Here is a 16589-nt window from a genome sequence, read left to right as displayed (position 1 = left end):
CCCTACTTTGTAATTTGAGGACACGTTTACTTGCCTCATTTCCTCCGAAAAGGTAGTGGATTGAGGAACGGCTTGAGTGAGGGAGGATCTGCTTAACCTTGTACACACACGAGCCCACTTGAAGTCAACTGCATTACTTCACGGACCACGAGTAAAGCTCTTGCCCCCTGGATCATGGCCCAACTGCCTATGGACACACAAACATGGCTGTTGGCCAAAGTACCACACACACTACTGGAGGTATAGAAAGGTCAGACCAGACCGTGAATCTCGGCCACTTAGCACAGCTGCTCAGCTCACGGCTCGGCAAAGGAATGTCTCAAAACAACAAAATCTGTGCCTCCAAACCAGTTTTGACACTCCCTTGTGCATAAGAGCGTTTTTCCTCGATGAAAGGTATATCCCCTTCTCCACACGCGCGCTCACACCCACCGACACGGAATCCACAAGCCGGCCTGCCAAAGGCAGCCCGCGGAGCCGAGCGAGAGGACGGCGTGGGGCAGGAGGTACGACAGGAGACATGCACCCACTCCCCTCTCCTCTCGGCCTGCAGGCAGTTGCCAGGTCCCAGGCAGGACTTGGGGACCATCTGCTTCCCGCAGGCAAGGCTTATAGGCAGATGACATTCAATCCCACCTCTTCAGCAGTCCCTGTTAGCCAAAAAAGTCCATAAAAGGCAAACAAAGTCCCAGCAAGTGCTGTCCCATACAGCCTTCTCCCTGGATACCACATCTGGACTCCTCTTCAACACCTCCCTTTTTTCAGAAGAAAAAGATCCAGGACTTCTCCCTGGAGCCCTTGTGCAGTGCTCCTAGTATCAGGGATACCGCCAGAAAAATTCAGCTTAAACATCTTCAGTCCACATCAAGCTTCAGCTTTTAATCCAGTCTGGGGTTGTCTCCAGTTGCTGTGGGCTTCTATTCATCAGCCCCTGTTGCCGGATGCAACATCCCGTCCTGCTCCCTTTCCTTCCTTACCTCCCAGCAATCACACTGAGAAATCCCCTCATTTCCAGAGTCTTCTCAGCCTGCTCCTAAAGAAAAGCTTAGCATCTACAGATTGTACCTTTTTTTTTTTTAATCTGAGTGTTAAACTGAAATCCAGCCGCGCTATTGTACAAACACATTAACCCCACATATTTAACGTCTTACGGACATACAGACACTCCTTGGATGTAGCTGGCTCCATTGCCAAAGCGATGGAGGCCTCAACACCCTCCAAAATCCCCAGGTGCAGTGGGCTCATCCCATGGCAATCTCCATATCAAGGTAGCTCCATTGCCTTCAGTTTCCAAGCTGACAAAATCAGAAATAAAGTCTCACCTGAACAGGCACTTTTTCCGACTGCTGGGGAGACTTGACCTTCCGTGGAAGACGATGCAAGAAAAGATAATGTAAACTCTGCTGGGAGACAAGATAAAGGGAGATGGAACTGCCCCTTAGGGGTTTCAAGTAGCTAACTGCAAAATCCTGAGTCAGGACACCCTTGGCAGTAAATAACGCAGGGACAGGCTGTTCGGAGCTGGAGGAGAGTCTGACAGTCCAGCAAGGATTCCACAGAGGCGGAGGTAAAACACCTTCATCCCTTTAGGGGGAAGCCAAGAATCCGTTCACGAGCTGCAAATTACACACATTTACTGCTTTCATTTTCACAGGATTTCCCTTTGATGCTGTAAGCAATGCAGCTTCGCTGTAGACGGGGCCACAAAGGTTTACTCACTGTGTAACCTTAGGCTTCGGAGCGCATGTCTACAGGACGTGATGATTAAAGTAGCAGGACTACAAACATCCTGCCCGCACCAGGGCATGCCCACTGCTTCTTCCCATAAAGCCACAGCAGCGGAAAAAAATTAGGATGAGGTTACCAACAGCTCTTGGCGATATTCAAGGTAAAACCTAGAGCAGAACAAAGCTTTTTGAAAATCCCTAGTGCTTTCTAAATCCCATGCTTAAAGACTCGTCTAGGGAAGGGCATGGAAGACAAGGCTGGGGAAAAAAAATAAAAATCAAACACACTTTTTTCCCCCCCCCCTCCCAAAAAATGCACCACTGCAACTCACCTGCCTGGTTGCCGGCTGTAACAAGCAAGCGGTGTGCCCCAGAAGAGGTGGGAAAGCACCGCCCGCGGCAGCGAGACGCGGCTCCCACGGCAGCATGGCAATCGCTGTGCCTGCAGAAGAAACCTGCGTTTTTGCAGAAATTGCCTGAAGAAGTTGCACTGGCTTCTAAGCAATGGCGGGAACAAGATGCATCCCTCGGGCTCTATGCTCCACAAACACCATGTGGTTTTCATTTGAAAAAAAACAAAACTCCCAAGTTTTCAGTGACAGGTTTCACGAGACCTGGCTCTTTTCTTCAAGTCTCGTCTTAGGGAAGGCTCTACGAAAACTAAATTTTCTATGCTTCCTTGTGGACAGGAAAGCCAGAAAGGGTAACTTAAACCGCTCCAAAGGCACAGAAAACAGAAGGGGAAAAAAAAAAAAAAAAGAGATTATTTTTCCAGCTACCATGGAGTTGCCATCAATTTAAAGAGAGAAGAACAGAAACAAAACAGAGAAAAATGCCCTGGGGCAGACTAACACTTAGAAGCAGGGTCAGCTCCAGGGGTGAGGGGAGTTTTCCAGTCACAGGGCTGGCTGCTGATCTCCTCAATGACCCTCTCCCATCCCAGGACAGACGTTTTTTTTCCCATAGTCCCACTCCCAGGAGGCTACAGACATGTGTACCTGCCGTATGAGTATAGGACAGGCCCAACCAAGCCTTTCCTTTTGAGGATCTTTGACCAAAAATGGACAGTGTGACCAGCCAGCCTTCTCAACATGAAGGACCATTTAAGTTTAACAGCAGGAGGGAACTACTAAAAAAGGGCTTAGACAAAACCAACAAACCATGCCCACCTTACCATAAGCTCTGCCATTCTGACCGCGGCCACCACCCAAGGGCTCTATGTTCAGCCGTGGCTTGTTAAGACCCCTCACTGAGTCGTTTTAGTGCGCTAATTCGGCAGAAAACTTCCTTTCTTTATCCTGGGCTAGTTTTCTGCTGGGTCAGCTTGCTGAAAAGACTCAGCTAAGGGACACCAAAATGCCAGACCCCGTGCGAAAGGACGCAAAGGGGGAAGGAGCAGCCACAAGCAGCAGACAGGGGAGGACAGAGCATTTACAGTTAGACCAGCATAGGCAGACGTCGAGCCACAAGCCTACCTTCCCTTAACAGGCACTATAGAAATACGGACTGTTGTTTTCCTGCTGTTCACCGTCTCACAGCCTTGCCTTTGCCCTGTTCATGAGCAGCCGGGGAGGCTAGCAGCGTTTTGCCTGCATGCCCCGCTGAAGCTGAACTCCCAAGCATCCTGCACCCACATCCCGAGGACCGAGATCCTGCGATTTTAGGTGGCGTGATGGAGTTTACCTCAGGCACCCGACTTTGGCAAGCTGACCAGCCTGGCACACACATCCCGGCACTTCCAGAACGTTTTAATTAAGCGGACTCCAAATACTGGCAGGTACGGAGATTTGGATGTTTTTAAGGCAGTTCCTTCAGGGAGACCCCGAAGCAAGCACGGATTCGCAGCCAGGTGTCACTACCGCAAGCAAACGCTGAAAGCGAAGCACATCTTTAAGCACGTCCCCCCATGCCCCTTCCGAGCACAGCCGCGTCCCTGCCGCTCCCCGAGCTGTGAGCTGCTCGATAGAACACCTCAATCTCTGTCGGCTGTTGGTGCAGGACCTTGAACACGTACTAAGTAAATGAACAAGTCATTTCCTGCAAGGCCAAACAAGCTCCCTGCCAAAGAGGTCACATACCATGCTCTGGCCTGATGCCTCTCCCTAGTTTATGAGGGTAAATTCCCATATCCAGGGGTCCAACGATTACAGCATTACATCTGGGCTAGGATTACTCTCACTGAAGCTAGGATTACGCTTCACTGAAGAGGTGAGGAAAACAACTGCTTTTGTGCTTTCATTGCATGACCTCTAAAGTTCGGTTTGGGTTTCTTGGTTTGCGCAAACCAAAACACTCAAACGAAATCAGGGAGTTTTCGCTTAATTCCCAGCTAGAGGACCAGGATCTGTCACACCAAGGCTCTTCAATGCTGTTTTGGCAGTAAGGAGATCTGTAAGGAAAAGCCCTTTGAGGCAGGGCCCGTGACAAAGCGGTCAGGAGGAAACAGCCTACATGGGTCATTCCAGTCTTGCGAGCTCCTTCAACTAACGTGGGGGTGGAAGGCGGCCACGCTGAGATCTTTACTCCCCATCTCCCATCATGCTACCCAGGATGGCTTAGAGGCTTTCTGTAAGTCTGTTACCGTGACATGGATGCTCCCAGCCCCTCGCAGCCCACAAGGGGAACGGGGCACCTACCAGTCCTGTCAAAACAACCCGAGCTTTGGATTTGGAGTAAGTCTCAGAGTTAGTCAAAACGCATCTGGCAGGCCTCGCTCCACCATTCTGAATACTTCACTCCCGTCAAGTTAGAACAAGACTTAAAAGCAACCCAAATCTTCCATGCTTGAATCACGCAGGCAACTCCATTCGCTTGGATGTGCCCATCCCCATGAGTAAGGGCTGCAGAATCAGACACAGCTTTTCCTTACCATCCTGCCAAAAACACAAGCACACAGAAAGAAGAAAAGAAAAATCCCACTGACTGATGCCCCTGCTATTTTTTCCTGTCCACGACAGCAAACTGGTAAAAGGCCTGACTCAGAAGCCTCCCTTGAAAAACCTGAATCATCAGAGTTTGGAAGATGGTCTCGTATAATGAAGGAGTCTCTCCCATCCACCCCTCCCTCTCTGTATACAACAGAGGATTTACGAGTCAGACTGACGGCGGCAGAAAAAAAAAAAAAAACAAAAAAGAAAACTTCATGCCTTTTTCGGCTCTTTCTGCATGGATGGCAGAGTCAGGTAGAGTTTTGGAAGCAACTCACACTATTCAAGTTAACGAGATATTTCTATAACTTTCCTTCACCTGCAGTCCCCTTCAGCAGACTGAAAAGCATACGGCAGTCCAGCGGTCAGCAGCTGTATTGCTGGTCTGCAGAGCTGTGTTTGATCTCAGTTACACCTCTTATTTACCAGCGTGACTTCCTCGATGTCAGAGCACAACCACGGACTAGAAGAGAGAAAGAGGCACCCCAGCTGTACATTCACTGCCCGGATGAACTTTGGGAGCTTGGATTTCTTCTCAATTTGCACTGTATCCATTTCTGAAAGCCTGAGCCTTGTAGAATATAAAGATTTTTGGAATGACCTCCACATAAACAGTATAATGCTATATAACACTTTGTTATTACACATCATTTAGCGTCGGGAGATCTCAAAGAAACTTGAAAAGGAGGCCTCATTTTAGAGATCCAGCCAAAAGAGACATGGAGAGATTAAGTCACCCAGAAAAGCAGCGGGAGACAGCAGAACAGAAACCCAGATCTTGTGCCCTATCCTCCAGGTAGTCGCCCAGTACAAACGGTTCATCAATTAAAACACTGTGGTTACCTGCCTCTTCAGGGAGAGCTCCGGCCTATTTCTTGCAGGTAGATGCAAGTACATACACCTTCTGAATGAGGCTTTGGCATCTCGCACCCCTCTGCAAATAGAGGTCACCCATGACTCAAAAAGCCATGCATCTCCGGATCCAGGTCCTGGAAGAGACAGTGGCTGAGGGGAAGGGGACTGTCCAAGAAAAACAGCAGCACTGAAAGCTAAAACGTACTATCTAAAAAGGTGAAAGCCTAGGGTCGCTGGGCTAGATCGCACCTCGATGCAAAGGCTCTACAGGAGCAGCAATTGCTCCAGCGTCTCCACCCCAATGAAGCCTGTGCCCAGCTTTATACCACCGTCGGTCTCACTGGCATCAAGGACGCGAGAGCTGCGCACCAGCCACGCATGCTGCTCAGGCAAAGCCCCCCATTCTTTACTCCAAATACCACATTCCCTTGCTAGTAAAAACTGCTCTGCAAGCGTAGGGTAAGGCTGCCGCCTCCTGCCACCCAACCAGGGAGGCCATTCGATATAAAGGCACTGCAGTCGAGTCAAAAGTTTGCGTTTGTTCTTCAACCACACATTTTTTACACGGGGAAAAGATTTAAAATCACTAAATCGAAACCCATCTTTCCGCCTCCCGTCTAATCACAACACAAAAATGCAGACAGCGTCAGGCTGTTGGCTGTAAGCGAGGTTCCCAAGAGAGCCCAGTCACTTAGGTCCCATGAAGAGGCAGCGGAGGCAGTGGGCGCTGTGGAAAATTTCCACCTGTGAAACGATCCTTCTCACTGTCGCTCCCAGCTCTGCGCGGCAGCAGACACACAGGGTGCCACGTCTATTGCGCCAAACACTATTTCTCGTCTCTCGGATTAATTTTAAGCTAACTCTGATGACAGACAACGTGAGACACTCTCCTGAACTGAAGCAAAATTGGCAAAAGCCCTGACAAAAGTTAGCAGTGCCGGCTGGGCAACACTTTGGGCAATACGAGCAAAGCACAGACAAATTTATCCGCAGGACCTTTACAGCTTGTGCCACCTTTACTCAGCGGACAGAGCTCCCTTCCACATCAGTACAAAAACCGTGTCGAAGGAAAGCCAAACACGGGATGGGAATCCACGCTACCTGTCGGAGAGAAGAGTGCGCTCTGTGCACCGTTTAGAATAGGTCTGAAATTTGCCTTTGCCATGTAATCTACAATTTATTGTGTGGCCAAGGCAAGCAGCCGGTCTGCTCCACTGGAGAACAGCACGGAGATGGCTTGGTTTCCCACCGACAGAAAGCAAGGAGAGCGCACAGGTCTGGCCCCACTGGCACGAGAGGCAGAGTACACCAGCGGGAGCACCGTCTCGCCGGCAGCCTTTGGAGTTTGTGTAAAAGAAGGACTGGTATTAGTGTCACACATCCACGTATCCTGTGTGGGCAGACTTAAACATCCTTAAGTACATGCATACACCCCTGTTTACTTACAACGATGCTCATGTCTGTCTTTCCTGGCCTTACTTCTCAGAAGCAATCACCACGTTCATGAAAAACAAGCATAACTTTTAGAAAACATGTATTAAAAAAAAAAAAAAAAAAAAGAAAGAAAATGTGATTAATGTAAGGGCATTAAAGTCCCAAATCTTAAAAACGCATCCAAGCACTGTTAACACTCCATAAGAAAAACTGTGTTCAAGTCTTAGCTGGTGTTTGTGCTCTTTCCTAAACATCAGAGCATTCCTTACACCATGCTGGACACCGCGAAACCCTTAAGACACGTCTGTTTATTTAAAAAGCAAATTCAAGTCACGGAGGGGTACGCTCTCCTTCACTTAAAGGAAAATAAGCCTTGCGTAAATTCTGCTTACACTCACATATTTGCAATGCAAAATATAAATTGCTTCCTATCACCCTCTTCCTACAGCTGGCTGCGAAACGAAGCAGCAGCCGGCCACCCAGCACCCGAGACCCAGCGTCACCCTTCCGAAAACCCTTTTCCTCTCAAAATGCCACACGGGGAAGCCCATTCAAACTGCCCCGAAGCCCTCCCGCGCCGCCAGGGCGGCCGCCCCCTTCCCGCAGGTTACCGGGAGCCCACGGCCGCGGGTGGGTACCCGCGGGGAGCCCAGCGCGCCCCGGCCCCGCCGCGGGGACCCCGCGGTTGGGGGGAGCAGTCCGCAGGGACCCGCTCCGCTCCCGCAAAGTTTCTCCTCTCCTCTCGCAGCCCCCCCCCCCCCCCCCAGCCCACACCGCCCCGACGCGGACCCCCGCAGCAGGGAGGGGAGGACCCCGGCTCGCCCCAGCCCCCGGTGGGCTTCGCCACCCCCTTTCCCCGTCGCCCCCGGCTCCGCGCAGGTGGCCCCGCCCGCCGCCGCCGCCGCGGCCCCCCGCCCTGCCCTGCCCGCCGCCCCTCGGAGCGGCCCCCGGCGCAGACTCACCGCCGCGGCCGGCCAGCAGCAGGGCCAGGGCGGCCAGGGCGCCCAGCTGCCCCCGCAGCAGCTCCCCCCGCCGCCTGCACCGCCGACGCCGCTGCTCCGACGACGCCGACGCCGCCGCCGAGGCGCCCATCGCGGCCGCTCCGCTCCTCCGAGCCGAGCCGAGCCGAGCCGCGCCGCGCCGCGCCGAGCCCAGCCCGGGGCCCGTCAGCGCCGCCCCCCGCCCGCCCCCCGCCGCCTGCGCGCCGGCCGAACCCACCCACCCACCGACCGCCCTGCGCGGCGCGGGCAGCGGGCGCGGCCAGGCGGGGTGGGGTGGGGAGGGGAGGGGAGAGGGTGGATGGGGCCGGCGGGGGCCCCCAACTTCCCGGCCGGTCGCCCCCCGCCCCGGGCCCCCCCTCCTCCTCCTCCCCGCCGCCCAGCGTCCGGGGCGGCTTCCTGGGCGGAGAGGGGGCGGAGAGCTGGAGCAGCCCGTCGCCGAGCTGCCCCGCCGCCTTCCGAGACCCCCGCGGGGTGGCGGGGGGGGGGACGCAGCGGTTCCCCTGTGGCAGGGGGCTGGCGGCCGCAGGGTCTCCCTCGGGAAGGTGGGGATGGCAGAGGTGGTCCTGCGTGCGGCGGGCACGGGTGGCAGCGCCCGTGGGAACGCGCGGTGGTTCGCCGGGAGGGGGGGTCGACCTTCTCCTGGCCTCAGGCTTCTGCAGGTGTGCTCCCGTCAAACCCCGCCAGACCTTCCACCGACACCAGACCTTCCACCGCCGGGACTGCAGCCCCCGCTTCAGCCCGCCTATCTATGCTGGGGTAAACGGGGACTCCCAGCATCGCCTTCTGGGCTAAAAACTTTACCTGCTGTTACCGTCTTTAAGACAAAACAAAACCCACCCAAGCGAACCAGTGCCGCCTCCCCTCCCACCAGTGATCCCCCAGTCTGAACAGGAGGCAGCCCTTGCTTCGGTTGCTTTGCACTTCATATGCTCTGGAGGATTCTCACCATGTTTGTTGGTAGCTTTTTTTTTCCCCTTTCCCACACTCTGAAATTTGTTGCTGGGTGAGCAACCTCCCACTCCGCCTGCCCTTCAAACTGGTTCTGTGCAAGAGCAGACGAGGGCAGAACTACTGCCGGCGCTGTCACCACCGCCACACCTCTGGTGCAGGCTCGGGCAGGGACATGGGTGCAAGCCGGTCGGCCGGGCTGCACCTCCACCCGGGTTCACCCACCGCCCAGGAGCCCTGCCACCGGCCACGGCACAGGACACCCCCGGCACGGCCGCTTCATCCATCCACCGCTTGGGCTCCTGGGTGTAATAACCTGAGCTGGCCTGAACCTTTCATCCCCCCTCCCCTCTTGAAAAATCATAATTATTATTGCAGCGTTAACGCAAACACCTACTGGCTGCACTGAAACCAGGGTATTGTGCATGCAGGAGGAAACTGCTTCCTCTGCGGGGCCTGCAGTTGCGAAGAAACACCATTATCCCCACTCTTCTGGAAGGGCGCTGGAGTTGACGTGACATATCCACCCAGGGCCTGAGTTTGAACCCGGAGTCCCTGAAAACCAGAGCCACTGTTTGGGACCTTTCCCAGGCCTGCCAGCCTCCCCGCCCCCCCCGCCCCCCACCATGCCAACACCCTGACAGCAGCGTTAGCCAGCGAGCTGGCGACACAGAGAGGCGCTGGCTGAGATCAATAAGCGGAGAGAGTGTGAAAGCATGGGCAGCGCTGCCTTCAGTGCGAACACGCTGAATTAAATCAAAGGAGATTGATGCAATGACAGAACAGAAACCCTCCAAAAATATTTCAGAGGTTTCATCATTTCAAGTTAAAATGCTTCTGCAAAAAAACACCAAGCCTCAGAAAGCCTCACGGAGAGTGCTCTCCAGTCCTTGCCCGTCCCAGCTCAGCAGCTCTGCGACTGACAGCACTGCTCGCAACACACGTATAGGAGCTCTGCTCCTTCTGCACCGGCCCGGGGCTGGCCCTCGCCTCGGGGAGGCTCTTCCATGCCATGCGTGCCCAAAGCTCTTGGGAGCTGGCTGAAGAGGCACTTCGCAGGCACACCTGGGCGTTGGAGCATGGGCCCACCAGCAGCCATCCAGCATCCTCGTGTCAATGCACACCTGCACATCACCCTGCCCACAACGGCAAAATACTTTTTGAACCGGCTCCTGAGCTGCATCAGAAGCAGCGTGGCCAGCACGTCAAGGGAGGTGATTCTCCCCCTCTACTCCGCTCTGGTGAGACCCCACCTGGAGTACTGTGTCCAGTTCTGCTGCCTGCAACACAAGAAGGACATGGACCTGTTGGAGCGAGTCCAGAGGAGGACCACAAATATGATGAGAGGGCTGGAGCACTTCTCCTGTGAGGACAGGCTGAGAGAGTTGGGGTTGTTCAGCCTGGAGAAGAGAGGGCTCCAGCAAGACCTTATAGCAGCCTCCCACCTACAGGGGGCCTACAGGAAAGATGGGGACAAAGATTTTAGCAGGGCCTCTTGCCATAGGACGAGGGGTGATGGCTTTAAAATAAAAGAGGGAAGATTTAGACTGGATAGAAGGAATACATTTTTTACGATGAGGGCAGTGAAACACAGGCACATGTTGCCCAGAGAGGTGGCAGATGCCCCATCCCTGGGAACATTCAAGGTCAGGTTGGACGGGGCTCTGAGCAACTTGATCTAGTTGGAAGATGTCCCTGCTCATTGCAGGGGAGGTTGGACTAGATGGCCTTTAAAGGTCCCTTCCAACCCAAACTATTCTATGATTCTATGACTGGAGAGCCACCTTCAGATTAGACGAACAAGAAAGTAGAAGAAATGCCTCTGTTCCTATAGTCTAAATATTATCCAAGAGTTGCTATGGCTGGCTGCACACAGACACGGAAATAAAAGAAAACATTGCTCTCAATATTTTTGATTAGTTACTAACCACTCTCATTAGAGAGGGTCTCATTCTAGGTTTGGCCTCTCATTATGCACTCAGCTTCCAACCTCTCCTCCAAGGGTTTCTTGCAATCCTGAACTTAATCAGGATGTCAGTTTTCAAGGCTGCTCGATTTATCGATCGTGCTCCTACACGCAACTTTAGCAATGCTGGTGTCCCTGTTGGCCCCAGGTAAGCAGAGCCAGTTCCCATCCAGACAGTAAAGAGAGTAAGTTAAAGGATGTAACTATGGAAGAAGTGTTTTGTTTTGGTTTGGTTTGGATTTTTTTCCGGGTAGGATACACTCCCTTCCCCCTGGCAGGGCAGGTTTTATCCCATGGTAAACAACTCTGAAAGCTGTAGCGCTGTCAAGCAGTACAATAAATCACCACACTTTATGAAAGAGATCACGCCTGTCTCATCGCTTGCTCTTGATCAATACCATGTGAAAGCGATCAACCAAGTCTGGGGTGAGAGGCGTTTGGGGGTGAACGTCCCCCTTGCTGACATGACAGAGCACTATGAGAGTAGTCCCAAAGAATTCCTTTTAAATCTAAATGTCCTTTTGAAGTCCGTAACTGCTCCAAAATGTGACCCTGAGAGTCATCGCAAAATCATTATTCACCCCTCCATCATAAGGCTCCTTTCCGTCCCATTGCAGAGCTGCTCGTAAATACCAAGGTGTGAGCTCACTGTGTTGAGGATTAAGACTGGGAATTACTAGGAAGCCCGTGTAGCTCAGGAAGAAATTTCCCACTCAGAATCGCCAAGTAATTCAGCAAATTCCTTACTAGCATAGTAAATACTAGCTGGTGAAACATTCCCATTTCTGGGGAGCGTAAGGCAGAGGAGAATCCCCTCTTCTCTCCCACTGATAAGCCAGTGCGGGGGTGGAGCAGGCTTTGAACAGATCTGTCTGCAGGAGGAAACAGAAGGAAGGGAATCACTGTGGATGATACTCTTCTGAGAGAAACGCTCTTACATTTATCTTCTACAGGAGCCTTCTGCAAGAAAAGAAAAAAAAAAAGAACTGCTGAAGAAAGAACAGACGAGACTAACATGCTGCTGAATATTTAGTTTACTTTATATCACCTCTTCCACTTCATTCCTTTCACTCTTGTTCCTCTTCTGACCACGTCGGTACTCTTCGTGGAGCATCTCTTGATCCCCCAATATTTGAACGATGTGGGAACTTAACGATGCATTGCGTTTAGGCCGTCAGATCATAGCTATGTATCACCTGATTCCACCTCCTTAAAAAAACCCCAAATCTGATGATTTCAGCGCTTGTCGAATGCCAGTCGGCAAAGATGCATATTAGAGGCATTGTGACTGTTGGAGATGGGTTGCAGGTAGCAGAACCCCCCACGTGTTCTTTGGAGTTCCTTCTGCAATCCAAGCGAGGAAATCCTAGTTAGCTGGCTTCAGCATCAACTGCGCTGAGGAGGGGAAACAGCAGGTGCACAAACATCTCCTCTTGCGTGACTACAGCCTTCGCAGGACAAGAAATGACTGCTTCTTTCAGCAGTTGCTCACAGGTTCCAGTTGGTGTCTGGGTATCTGTGCACGGTGGGATCCTCCGCGAAAGAACAACTGAAGGATTGCCTGGCTGAAACTCTTGTCGGATCAATCAGGCCAGGAACCAGCCTTAATGCAGGCAAAACTTAACAAGCCTGGCTTACAAATCTTAATAAGTGTAATGGTGTTCAATCGTGCATTAAACCTCACCTTGGGGCTGAAGAAGAACAGAGGTGCTAAAGAAAGCCTTCCTTTCCCAGATGCATCCTGCAATGCTTTAGTGATGTATGTGGATTCCCCACAAGTCACCACTTGCATCTCTGTTTGCTGCGGTGTAGACTGTTCTCCTGGGAGGGCCATCAAAATGCTTTCCTGCAGGCCCCAGAGGAGGTCCCGTTAGCTTCGCTAGGACCCTAGGAAGATTCCCAGCGAGCTGGCTCTCGGAGGGGCAGAAAGATGCGCTTTTGTTCTTTCCAGAGCCTCATCACAGCATAAAACCACATAAAGCATCGGGAGAAAACTGTGTAAATCACAGGATACAGATGTGCAGAGATGACAGCCAGATGTGCCTGAGCGGAGCTAAGGAACAGTCATGACTGTTTAAAGGAGAGCAAACAGCCTTGCGTACTTGGCATTTTCCCCTGCAAACCACGCCAAGTTCTGCTCTTCAGACCAAATAGAGATTTTCTTCTGTTTGGACTGGCAGATTACGCTCACAAAGAGCTTGCAACTGTGGAGGAAAATATTTAGGATTAATGCAGAGCGGCATCTTTAGGTAGACATTAGCCAGCCAGAATCCAGGCTGCCAGCTGTAGCGATCTCCGACTGGTGGGCAGCATCCCGAGCCAGTTCGAAGGACCAAATGGGGGCTGGACACCAGCATGTGAGAGCTGCCCTGGAGCCTTGCCCAGACACCTGCGGGGTCAGGGACATCACGAGATTGGGGCTGGGCAGTATTTTCCATGCAGGGACCAGCTCGGGGCACCTGTAATGGCAGAATCATCAAGTTTTACTGATGTTGCATTTCACATGCAAAACTGCCATTGAAGACGCACCCAAGGCACTCTAGGCAGACCCGAAAGAAATAACAGGAGGTTTCCTTGGGTTTGGTTTTAGTCTAGGGCCCTACTTTTTCAGCCCGGTTCCTGCGCCATCTCTACAAGTCTCCGTCTACACTGAAAGTTTCGCCCTTTCGTCTCACGCTTTAGCTAGTTACACGTACATTTTAAGCAGCTTATTGGCAGGGCGGTGGTGGCTGAGCATGGTTAAAGTACGAGATTAAAAGCAATAGGCTACAGGACGGCGGTGGCTGAGCATGGTTGCTTCTCTCCTGTGAAGCAGAGGGGCTGGCTTGAACCAGCTGTTTAACCCACAAGCCTTAGACACGTATCCTCTTTGCACACCGCGAAGAGGATGCAATTAGATACATTGCTGATTACCACTGGTGGTTGCTCCCTCCTTCCTGCATGGGATCCCTCGGTGAGCAGAAAGCTTGCGAGAGCCTTCCTCCTCTGCTCCCATGCAAAGTTAGCCATCTTAATGCCATTTGCTGGTGACGCTGGTGACACTGACTGACTTTGGGCTGACAGAGGTCAGGGAGCGCGGGGACACTCCTCCTTCGCCACGTTGTAGGGACATCACTGCAAGCTGATGGCCGGCAGCTGAAGGGTGCGATGTCTTCGGTCAGCTAATGGGCAGCGGCACACGAAGCGACGACACACGATTTGCTTTCAGTCATGCGCTCGTACTCCGGGTTCAAAGTGGTTCAAAAGGCTGCCCGGTTGATATGATTTCCGTGTAAAAACAGTTTACAGTAGTTTAGGCTACGCCTGCTCCCATTTGATTCAAGAGCATTTAAATAAGTTTGCATCTGCTTAGATGAAACAGCTTAAGGTCATACCCTTGAATAAAGCTGAGTGTCTTCCTTATGAAGGCTGTCAGTTCTCCCCTGTCTGAAAAGCCTGAGCAAAAGTGGTTGCACTTACGTGCTTTGGGGGAATTAAAGGTTTTAGGGAGGCATGGGGATGACCCAAAGTCTTCCTGCACCAAGAGGGAGGCCCATCTCCACCACAGAGCTAACAGAACCGCTCTCTCGTCCTCCCCAAGCAGATAGAGGCAATACCTCCGGCAGACCCATCACCTCTCCTAGGCCAGCGAAGGACTCTGTCGAGTACAGCCGAACCCTGCCAGCACCATGCAGAGAGCGGCTGAGCAGGGAATGGCTGGAGAGAGGCAGGGAGGGCAGGAGGGATCTGGAGAGGAGGAAGGTGAAGAGGTGAGGCGGCGCTCGGAGGAGCTGGAACGCACAAACAGAAGGGCTTGCTGGATGAAAACATCTGCTCGTCACAGGGCCCACAGCAGTCCAGGAGCCCCCAAGACCTGCCAGAGGCAGGGAGGTCTGTGTCAGGGTGTCACAGAGCCATCTTTACTCAGCCAAGCAAGGAGGCTGCGCACCGAGGACAAGGGAATTTGTCTTTTATGGGTTTGGGGCCACTGAAAAGAGGGAAACGGCCACAGGAAAAGTGAAGAGGATGACTCCAAACAGCAGTGTAAAAATGGGGCACCAGAACTGTTCCCAGAACATGCCCACACACATGTCCGTAGCATCTGTGTTGTTTCTCCCTCCCGTCGGTGACGGGGGGTGCCTGTTGTACAGGACGGGGCAGAGGGGATGAGCGCTCAGTCTTTCAGCTGTTTGGGAAAACAAACAAGGCTGTGACAGAGCTGATTTCTGGCTCGCCTTCTCCCAGAGGTTTTTTTTTCTCTTTGGTGGTTAAAGAAGGGCGGTATCATCTGGCTTTCTTACTCCATTTCTCTTCTGTACTCTCTCTCAGGCAGATTTTTCTCAAGCTTTCCACGTCCTCTCTCTTTCTTGACTGAAGATTCGCGATTAAGTTCATACATGAACAAACAAATGAAAAAAAATATATACTGTATGTGTATGTATATGTATATTTTTGTCCCTTTTTGAGGCTTGGACGTATTTTCTTCTCCATCCCCCAGCCCCCTTTTCAGGTGCTATTTTCCCTTACTTAGGCCAGCCAGGGTGGGAGCTGGACAGGCGGGATGGAGCAGGGGAGCCCTCCTTTATCAGAGCCCCCAGGCTGTGATGCCCCGTGAGCCATTCCCAGGCCGGAGCACACAGCGCTTCCACACTGTTGCTTGGGGAGAGATGCACGGGTGACAGCACTGCCCAGGCTCACCCGCCGCACGGCGGCAGGGGTGCCTTCCCCTCTCCCGGGGTAGCAGACAGAAAGGCAGCGCTTGCCTGGGCCGGCATCCAGAGGAGAAGCCTGCGAGGAGCACCGCGAGCGCTTCCACTTCAGCAGAGAGCAGTCTCTCCTCTTACCACATCAGGCCATTGCTCTGGCAGTACCCGACCAGCAACGGCTGCCGGTGATCCGTCAGTGCCTCCGGCTTCTCTTGGTTCCTGCCTTGATGAGATCCTCCTCTGCCGTCAGACGGACACAGCGCTCTCCCTTCCCAGGGCCACTGCAGAGGCTTGTCCTGGTGGTTAAGCCCCTGCTATCGGCATATCTTGGGGAATATCTTATATTTCAGCGGCAAGAAGTAATTCCTGAATTGAGCCTGCAAAGCATAAAAGCCAACTAGGGTTCTTTCAGGATGAAAGAGGCAATAAAAACGCTGGTATTAATAGAAAAATATTTGTTACTTCATGGGATATCAGGGCTTCCTGTGGTTTGAGGTTATGTCTTGCATAGCTCGTTGCTGAACGCCTCGGGTTGAGACTCTGCTTGCTTTTTTTTTTTTTTTTTTTTTTTTTTTCCTTTCAGCAGCCAGCTTGTTCGCTCTCAGATCAATGGTCTGGTTTACAAATAGAGCAATTCTGCATCTCCTTATCGGATATCCTCTCGCGCTCCGCGCCGCTTCCGCCAGCCCGCGCAGATGCAGGGCAGGCTGGTGGTACCTCTGTTTGCATCATGCCTCGCTGAAAGGCTGGAGGATAACAAGCGGTCTCTAGAAAAGCGCGCTGAGAGCTGCTCTTCTACCTGCCCGATAGCACTGGAAAACAGCAACATTGAACAAAATTAAAGGGCAGAAAATTCAAAACAAATGCAAATGAAATCCTGTTACACACAGTGAAAATTACCCTGGAGGATCCTTTGCCACAGGAAGTTGTTTCTGAGGCCAAAAAAATTTCTGAAATGCAAAAGAAGGCTGGATAACTGTGTAAATATTGAGAATAGCAGTGCCATAATTAATCCTAACATTAGTATATCCAGAGTTCACAGTTTA

General features: G+C 52.3%; 1 protein-coding gene across 3 annotated transcripts in view; it reads right to left on the bottom strand.

The window, feature by feature from the left end:
* Positions 1-8294, bottom strand: part of SLC24A3 (solute carrier family 24 member 3) — a 179470-nt gene extending 171176 nt beyond the window's left edge. For 2 of the 3 annotated variants that reach the window (XM_074578692.1, XM_074578693.1), the window contains exon 1: positions 7906-8091. In XM_074578692.1, coding sequence (XP_074434793.1) covers positions 7906-8035 — 130 coding nt within the window. In that variant the 5' untranslated portion in view covers positions 8036-8091. Of the gene's footprint in view, positions 1-7905; positions 8092-8169 lie in introns of those variants that run through there. The other variant, XM_074578694.1, reaches the window with a different exon arrangement.
* Between the last annotated feature and the right edge of the window lie 8295 nt (positions 8295-16589).

This window comes from Larus michahellis, chromosome 3 (genome assembly GCF_964199755.1).
Source record: "Larus michahellis chromosome 3, bLarMic1.1, whole genome shotgun sequence".
Taxonomy (NCBI): domain Eukaryota; kingdom Metazoa; phylum Chordata; class Aves; order Charadriiformes; family Laridae; genus Larus; species Larus michahellis.
This window is presented reverse-complemented; position numbering and strand designations above follow the sequence as displayed.